At 40.2% G+C, this 8910-nt stretch overlaps 1 protein-coding gene across 1 annotated transcript; it reads right to left on the bottom strand.

Moving 5' to 3' along the window:
- Positions 1-344: 344 nt before the first annotated feature.
- LOC139623532 (serine/threonine-protein phosphatase 6 catalytic subunit) lies at positions 345-8839 on the bottom strand. The gene is made up of 7 exons (XM_071481810.1): positions 8689-8839; positions 6664-6759; positions 6471-6536; positions 6249-6390; positions 6075-6154; positions 4831-5040; positions 345-1292 (listed from the first exon to the last, which is right to left on the bottom strand). Exons 1-7 carry the CDS (start codon positions 8761-8763, stop codon positions 1044-1046), a joined length of 918 nt encoding a protein of 305 aa, XP_071337911.1. The 5' UTR covers positions 8764-8839; the 3' UTR covers positions 345-1043.
- Positions 8840-8910: the final 71 nt, after the last annotated feature.

The following is an 8910-nucleotide window of genomic DNA, read 5'->3' as shown; positions in this document are numbered from 1 at the left end:
CATACAGGATATTGTCTGTGCTCCAAAGGGATAATTATATGGCTCCTTAACAACCCTGTGGTGAGCCAACAGCCCCGCTAATGTAACATTAGGGTGAAATGAACCCTTAACATATAACCATAGAAACCCCTTAGGGGAACTGCACATCTGCCTCCCAGCAGGAGCCCTTCAAACAACTCATTAGTGCTGTATGGTCAAGTTTAATGAGAATAGGAGCAAGATGAATGCAGTCCTTCTTAACAATAAGGACAAAAGATAATGTTATTTACTATTCAATACTATAATTTATTTTCTGATTTAGTGTAGTTCCTCACTCCCCCTCACCCAGGTAATAATGTCAGACATTTTAGTTTTTTTCTTTATTTAAAAACAGCATGGTGACACAGAAAAATAATAATAATAATTACAAGAGCTAATTCAAAATCTGAAAATTACAGAGATTTTTTTAAGGTACCACAGGCATCACAATCCTCAAACTTCTAACATATAGGTATATTTTGTTTTTTACACAACTCATGTTTACATGTTTATCTATAAGATCACATAATAACACAAACTGTATAACGCCACTGAAATTTGTCAGAATAGATGCAGTTTTTGCTTTTCTGCAGTGCTTTATTATCTTACATCCAGATTTAATACATTACATTAACAAAATAAAAGGAAATGTTGTATGTAATACTGCACCTGCAATTTGCTCAGTGAATTTTTATTGCAAAGTAAAACTGAGATTTATAAATATGAACATTTTACAGGTGTCAGTTGTGTACTGTTAATCCTTCCTCTCAGACATGTCAACAGCACAGCAAAGCTACTGAGCTAACTTACTTGGCTGTAATGTCTCAATGTGATTTAAGCTGCAGAATAATGGCATTATATGCACAGAGTGGGAATAACAACTGACAGTTGGCACCAGGAAATGCACTGTAAATACTCTAAATGCACTATACAGAATTTATATGGGTTTACAAGTGCTGATTCCGCTGTCCTATTCAATATCTGTGCACTGAACAAGCGGCGGTATTGTTTCAGTTTTAATGTGCTCACAGGAAATATGGAGTTGTTGTTCGGGGGGGGATGACTCTTTCGGAGTCAGGCACTGCTCTGAAGAGCTTTGGCTCTCTCGTGTTCGCATCTTTGAAGACCATGATGGAGGCGATGTTGCCGCAGCGATAGCAGTAGTTGGGAGCCGACCACACTGTGACCAGCTTCTCGTCAAACATGAACTTGTAGCCTTCGTGGACGAGTTGGTGCGCCCGACAGATCAGCTTCAGGTTGTTGATGTGAACAAACTGCAGGTTTTTTGGTAGATAGAAAGAGACATTAGATATACAGACATTAGACATTAAATATGTAAAAAAACAAACGTGAATACATATCACCTAATTTTCTTTCTCTTTTCTTTGATACCCAGAGGTTCTGTAGATACAAGGTGACATCGGTAATCTAATGCTGTGTCCTTGTCATATTCACAGAGATGGGAGGAAGTCAATGTGTAGATCACAGACTGACCAAAAAGTAAATTTTATATATATATATACACATATATATACACACACACACACACACACACACACACACACACACATATATATATATATATATATATATATATATATATATATATATATATATATATATATATATATATCTGAGTTCTCAGACTTTTTATCTGAGTTAGTTCTCAGCACAGATAAAGTTATCATGGTGGGTGATTTTAACATTCATGTAGATGCTGAAAGTGAGTATTGCATTTAATTCATTATTAGACTCAATTGGCTTCTCTCAGCATGTTAATGAACCCACTCACTCTTTTAACCATACCCTTGATCTGGTTCTGACTTATGGGATTGACATTGAATATCTAACAGTTTCTCCCAGAAACCCTCTTTTATCTGACCATTTTCTGTTAACATTTGAGTTTTCAGTCATGGACTACACAGCATCTGGGGAAAAAATCTATTACAGCAGGTGTCTGTCTGACAATACCGTTAGCAAATTTAAAGAAAGGATCCCATCAGTACTTAGCCCACTGCCATGTATCAATGCAGTAGGGAACAGCTCTCTTAACTTCATATCCACACAGGTTGATGATCTTGTTGACAGTACAGCAGCCTCACTGCGTGCAACTCTAGATACTGTGGCCCCTCTGAGGAAGAAGGTAGTGAGTCAGAGAAGGCTAGCTCCATGGTACAACTCAGAAACACGAGCTTTAAAGCAAAATTCAAGGAAACTAGAAAGAAGATGGCGTTCTACTAACCTGGAAGAATCTCTAAAGGCTTGGAAAGACAGCCTATTGGCGTATAAAAAAAGCCTCCGTAAAGCCAGAACATCCTATTATTCATCATTGATAGAAGAAAACAAGAACAATCCCAGGTTTCTGTTCAGCACTGTAGCCAGGCTGACAGACAGTCGCAGCTCTGTTGATCCATCTATTCCTTTAGCCCTCAGTTGTAATGACTTTATGAGCTTCTTTACAAATAAAATTGTCTCTGTTAGAGGAAAAATTCACCATCTCCTCCCCACAGCTGGCTCAGATGTACTGTCCAGTTCAGCAGCCTCAGAGTCCACTGTAACTGGTTTATATTTTGACTGTTTTACTCCTGTACATCTCTCTGAGCTCGCTTCAACAGTTTCGTCATCTAAACCATCGACTTGTCTTCTAGACCCTGTTCCAACAAGGCTGTTCAAAGAAGTTTTTCCTTTAATCGACAACTCTATATTAAGTCTGATTAACTTATCTTTATCAACTGGTTATGTACCGCAGGCTTTTAAAGTTGCAGTAATTAAACCTCTACTTAAAAAGCCTACTCTTGATCCTGATGTTTTAGCCAATTATAGACCTATATCCAACCTCCCCTTTATTTCCAAAATCCTTGAGAAGGTTGTTGCAAACCAGTTATGTGATTATTTGCACAGAAATGGTTTGTTTGAAGATTTTCAGTCAGGTTTTAGAGTCCATCATAGCACAGAAACAGCTCTGGTTAAGGTTACCAATGATCTCCTCATAGCCTCAGACAATGGACTTGTCTCTATACTTGTCCTACTAGATCTTAGTGCCGCATTTGACACCATCGATCATAAGATTTTATTACAGAGACTAGAACATATGGTCGGCATCAAAGGAACCACACTAAGCTGGTTTAAGTCATATTTGTCAGATAGAGTCCAGTTTGTTCATGTTAATAATGACTCCTCTATCATCACAAAAGTCAGTCATTGAGTTCCACAAGGTTCGGTGCTAGGACCAATACTCTTCAGTCTATATATGCTTCCTCTTGGAAACATTATTAGGAGGCACCAGATAAATTTCCATTGTTACGCAGATGACACCCAGTTGTACTTATCCATGAAGCCAGGTGAGACTAACCAGGTAGCCAAGCTTCAGGTGTGTCTTAAGGACATAAAAACCTGGATGACCAGTAATTTCTTACTCTTAAATTCAGACAAAACTGAAGTTATTGTAATTGGCAAAAAACACCTCAGAGATACACTATGTGAAAATATACTGACTCTGGATGACATTACCTTGGCCTCCAGTGCTACAGTCAGAAACCTTGGTGTCATTTTTGACCAGGACTTGTCCTTTACTTCACATATAAAGCAAGTCTCTAGGACAGCCTTCTTCCACCTGCGCAATATTGCAAAAATCAGACCCATTCTGTGTCTAAAGGATGCTGAAAAACTAGTTCATGCATTTGTTAACTCAAGACTGGACTACTGTAACTCTTTATTGTCAGGATGTCCCAAAAATTCAGTAAAAAGCCTCCAATTGATCCAAAATGTGGCAGCACGAGTACTGACAGGAACTAGGAAACGAGATCACATCTCTCCTGTGTTAGCTTCTCTGCATTGGCTCCCTGTAAAATCCAGGATAGAATTTAAAATCCTCCTCCTCACCTACAAAGCCATTAATGGTCAGGCACCATCGTACCTTGGAGAGCTTATAGTTCCCTATTTTCCCAATAGGACACTTCGCTCTCTAAATGCAGGTCAACTTGTGGTTCCCAGAGTTTGTAAGAGTAGAATGGGGGGCAGAGCCTTCAGCTATCAGGCTCCTCTCCTGTGGAACCAGCTCCCAGTGTGGGTTCGGGAGGCAGACACCCTCTGTACCTTTAAGATCAGGCTTAAAACTGTCCTGTTTAGTAAAGCTTATAGTTAGGGCTGGCTCGGGTATGTCCTGACCCATCCCTTAGTTATGCTGCTATAGAGCTAGACTGCTGGGGGATTCCCATGATTCACTGGGCGCTCTCTCTCTATTTCTGTCTCTCTCCCTCTCTCTCTCTCTCTCGATGACTTCATGCCATTAACTTTGTATTTTTTTTCTCTCCCGTAGTTTGTGCTTCTCCTCTCTCTCCCTCTCTCTGTCCTCACTCTGCAGGTATCTCTGCCTCGGGAGCAGCAGGATTCAGATCCACCACTACTCATCTTTACTATTAACCACTGTTACCTGTCATTATTATTGATAACACCATTACCTACACAGCTGTTACTGGTCTTTCTCTCTCTCTCTTCTCTCCTCTCTCCTCCCCCCACCCCCTCTTTTTAACCCAACCGGTCGAGGCTGTCTGCCTCGACCGGTTGGGTTTTGGAGGCCCACCCTGAGCCCGGTTCTGTTGGAGGTTTCTTCCTGTTAAAAGGGAGTTTTTCCTCCCCCCTGTCGCCAAGTGCTTGCTCTTTGTGGGAACTGTTGGGTTTTTCTCTTTAACAAAGTAAGGTCTTGACCTTACCCTGTAAAGTGCCTTGAGATAATGTATATTATGATTTGGCGCTATACAAATAAAATTGAATTGAACTGAATTGAACTCAACAAAGGTTAAAGTAACTCACCTCATTTGTGACCTTTGCACCAAAGAGCCAACCAGCTCCTCTCGGACTGATGGCCCATGTGTCCACGTCCTCAGGGTCTGACCACACCAGATCACAAAACGCTCCTTTATGGGGGATCTCCTGGTTCCGTTCTATGGTTCGAATTTGATCCAAGGTTTTAATGTCTGGGGAGAGGCCTCCGTGGACACACAGGATCTGCTCGTCCATCAGCTGACAGAAAACAACACAAAATACAAATGTTAGGACATCAAACATGTAAACCTGATGAAAGCAGGGAGACTGTGACCTGCTGGGTTCAGGACTAACACCAGCTCTCAGGGACAACTAATGTATTAACTTGAACTTTCACTTTGCACTTTCAGATGGTTGTGCTGCTGTTTGTAAGACAGAAACCATGGTAACCTGTCGATGGGTGTCACACGAAACTATGGCTGCACAATTAATCAAAATATTATCAAAATCAAAAACAATGGCCAAGTGAAATATCCAAATCAGAGGAGCTCCATTTTTTTTTTTTTTTTTTTTAATAAAAGACCACAAATGAAGCGTTGTGCTGCTACAGAGAGGCCCCCGGCCTACAAATCATATTCTACAGATGTAAAGGAAGATGCCTGTTTGGTACAAACCCCAAGAAAAATCACATCATCATCATTTTTATATTTTATTTAGAATTTAGTAGATCTATAGGACAGTAACTGAGGAAAGTGGGATTTTCAAAATTAAACAAAAAACATGGGATGCCATGCAAAAACAAACTGACTACTTCCAAGATGCTTGTTTTGATGACAGAACATATCTGATGTTATAGCTTTGGGAGCTTCAGGTTGGATTCTAAAAAAGGTGAAGCTGGAATTATGAAATGTGAAGTTTATTGCTGGAGCAGAAATCAACTCCTCATGTTTACACAAATATAAAACTGTCTTTCCAAAGTGATCTCACTGTAGAAAAAGACACATGCGAGCCTTCCCTTAGCAGTCTATGACAGATTTATCTACACAGGGCAGAGCCACAAAACAAGTGATTAAAATTCAATATTTAACCTAAATAAGATATTAGTTTGTGAAAAGCCCAGCAGCAGGTTTCATATCTTTCAGCTCAGATAGTGGTATCACATACTAAACATCAACTATCATCATAAGCCTGATTCCAGGTTTTCACAGCATGACGGACAATTATTGATCAGGTCACATATCAGTCTTCTTACATCATTTGAACTAATTCATCATCAACACTTCTATACTTACAGCTGCAACTGTTAACATGTCGAACACTTTGGTACAGTAACGCCACGCATTTGCGTTCCCATACTTGGTCTGGCACTCATCTGTAAGACAAAAAAACCCTCACTTATTTCAAGTCAAAGTGTGTGTCAGTAATAATGAAGTCTGGTCTTCATCATCCTCCACGAATCATGTCACCATAAAAGCCATAAACTTGGGTGATCTGTCTGCTCTCATGGTTTCCACGGAGAAGTGTGATGCGGTCGGGCCATTTGGCTTTCAGCACCAGCAGGTAGGTGAATGTCTCCAGACTGTAGTATCCACGGTCTACAAAGTCGCCCTGCAGAGGACAGAGGAGCATCACCAGCACTGTGCCACACAGCAGTTAAAATGAAGACAACTTAATTTAAATATACAAACCATAAATATGTAATTTGTGTCTGGAACCTGGCCTCCGGTTCGGAAGAGTTCACAAAGATCATAAAACTAAGACACAAAGAGATAAACATCAGATCTTACACACTGTGTAAACTGTGCCATTAAAAACATTGCTTAGCAGTATTAAGGAAAACAATGTATCCTTGCACTTATTGCTTTGAGACGTGGTTTTTACCTGTCCATGTATGTCCCCACACACTGTTACAGGAGTAGAGACAGGCTGGACATTGGACTCCTCCAGCAGGAGATCACACACGTAGTCACATAACCTCTGTGCAGATGAAAATTTAATACACAGACATAAGTGATAAAGGTTCAGCCATCATTTCACAACAGTATTCAGTGCTTTTAAATGTGGCAATTTCCACAACAGAGGTGTGAAAAAGTGTTCAGTGTTTCCCCAAGAGCTTCTTACTGTTACTGTCAGGGAAAAGACTCTGAAATATCATGTAGTTGTCATGGGACATAAGTCTGTCCACTGACATCAAGACTGATGAGATCCTGTTGGAAAGAATAACTACAATGCAGAGTTTCCAGAATGTGTTCATGTAACTGTGACTGGCACAGACTAACATCCTAAAAACTCCAGAGAGAGGACCTGTAAGAAGACCTTAAATTGTATCATCAGGTAGCAATTACTGTAACAGCCCAAACTGTACTGGGTAGATAATAGTAATTACAGTCAGTCCCAGGAAAGCCCTTTCCTCTAGCAGGGTGTTAAAGGAACTACATCAGGATTATCAAAATAAAAAGGTTTTACTTGCTTGAAGCATAAATAAACAGCAAATACTGTTTGAAGTAGGTTGGGGAATAATGGGTAATTAAAAATGATGCCAGCCACTGCGCCCCTGTGCTACATATGGATTTATATATCATATATTATATAACACAGTGTAATACTGATAACACAACTAATCAGTGTGAGGGTGTACACATTCACACTGGGTGTGTAACCTTTTCACACTGATTAGTGGCTTGCAACGTCAGGAAAAAAAAAGATTACACAGATAAAAATTAACTTTATTAATTTCATTATTTATTTGATTGCAAATTTGGACTTGTTACTAGCTCGTGCTGAGTCTTTCTGACTGCCTGAGACCTTCCTGATGACTGCACTAACAGTGTATGGTTTTCACTCAGTGTGTGTGTGTGTGTGTATCATATGGCAAAATGTGGCCATGAAGACACCTATTGTAGCAGGAACTACCATAGAGGTGGTTTTGAGGACTTTGGCAGGTGTTTATATGTCTGTCTGATTGTGGAGAGATTTTGTCACAATGATACCATCACAACTGTGGAAGACACAGTTACAAAACTTTACAGGTGTGTAGTTGAGATCAAAACAAAGGGCGTGGTCGAGGATGGGCGTGGTCACACCCACATGTATGGATACTCGAGTAACAATGTAGTAATGATTTCTGCATACTCAGCGGTCGGAACGTCTATCTGTTGATGTTGGTGTGGTCCCATCACAAGATGGTCTCCCGTTAAAAGCCACTTACAGTAAATATGGTGCCACATTTACTCTATTGCCTTCATTGTTACAATACTGCTCGCAGCGCCAAACTCTATTCAAAATGTTGACAAATAGGTTAACATCACTGTTCTTCCTACCAACAGTAATTATATATTTACTGAATAATTTCTAACTATTATAAGAGATTATTCCGGGGTAAAAGAGTAGTACATTATCCCAAGGACTTTCTGAACTACGTCTGCACGTCTGGGATGCAATGTGTGATCAGGAATGAAACGCGACTTTGTTAATGAAACGGTGTGTCTCTCCTCGGAGAGCTGGCGTCAAATGCGCCAAATACACTTACAGTCAGCGCCGGTAACAATCAGCTGTCAACCTAATGTAACTACAGTCCGCTACATCAAGTCACCAGGATGGATGAGGTGATTTTAACGTCGGCAGACAATGACATGCCAAAGCAGCTCATCCTGACTCCTGCTTCAGTAACACGGAATAGGACAGTTGGGCTTGTATCGGGTTACAGTAAAATAAACTAACTATTCAACGGTGTCGACCTCCCGGCTAAGAAATTAAATCAGCAGGCTAACTAGCTGAAACAAATGTTACCTGAAGCTAACGTTAGCTAGTTACACTGTTAAAACACAAAACAGCAGTGAGCTACGGTTACTATTATAAACGAATCAATTGTCTTTATCAAACAGATTTCTATAAAGCCACATTTACCTTGAGGTCATTTTCTGGAAGGTATTTACACTGTTTTGCAATCTCTGCATATTTATCCAGGTCTAGAGGCGCCATTGTACCTAGCGACTCGTCATGCGCAATGGAGTGCTGCAGGGATGACGTATTTTGTAAGTCAACCCGGAAAATAACACACTGGTTCCGACAAAAAGCCAATGGATGTAAAGCATGGATGTATTATAAGCCAAAGGGTTTTTTCCACAG

Source organism: Trachinotus anak, unplaced genomic scaffold (genome assembly GCF_046630095.1).
Source record: "Trachinotus anak isolate AG129_WGS33_773 ecotype Australia unplaced genomic scaffold, CSIRO_AGI_Tana_v1 ptg000008l, whole genome shotgun sequence".
Classification (NCBI taxonomy): domain Eukaryota; kingdom Metazoa; phylum Chordata; class Actinopteri; order Carangiformes; family Carangidae; genus Trachinotus; species Trachinotus anak.
Note: the sequence above shows the minus strand (reverse complement) of the source record. Positions and strands in the feature narration are given on the sequence as shown.

What these genes read in the sequence shown, in the direction of transcription:
- LOC139623532 (XM_071481810.1), bottom strand. Translation starts at nt 8,763, where the DNA reads ATGGCGCCTCTAGACCTGGATAAATATGCAGAGATTGCAAAACAGTGT. An exon ending in TTCCAGAAAATGACCTCAAG is followed by an intron (nt 6,760 to 8,688) that starts GTAAATGTGGCT and finishes TCATCTGCACAG; the next exon opens with AGGTTATGTGACTACGTGTG. An exon ending in GTGCAAAGGTCACAAATGAG is followed by an intron (nt 1,293 to 4,830) that starts GTGAGTTACTTT and finishes AAAAACCTGCAG; the next exon opens with TTTGTTCACATCAACAACCT.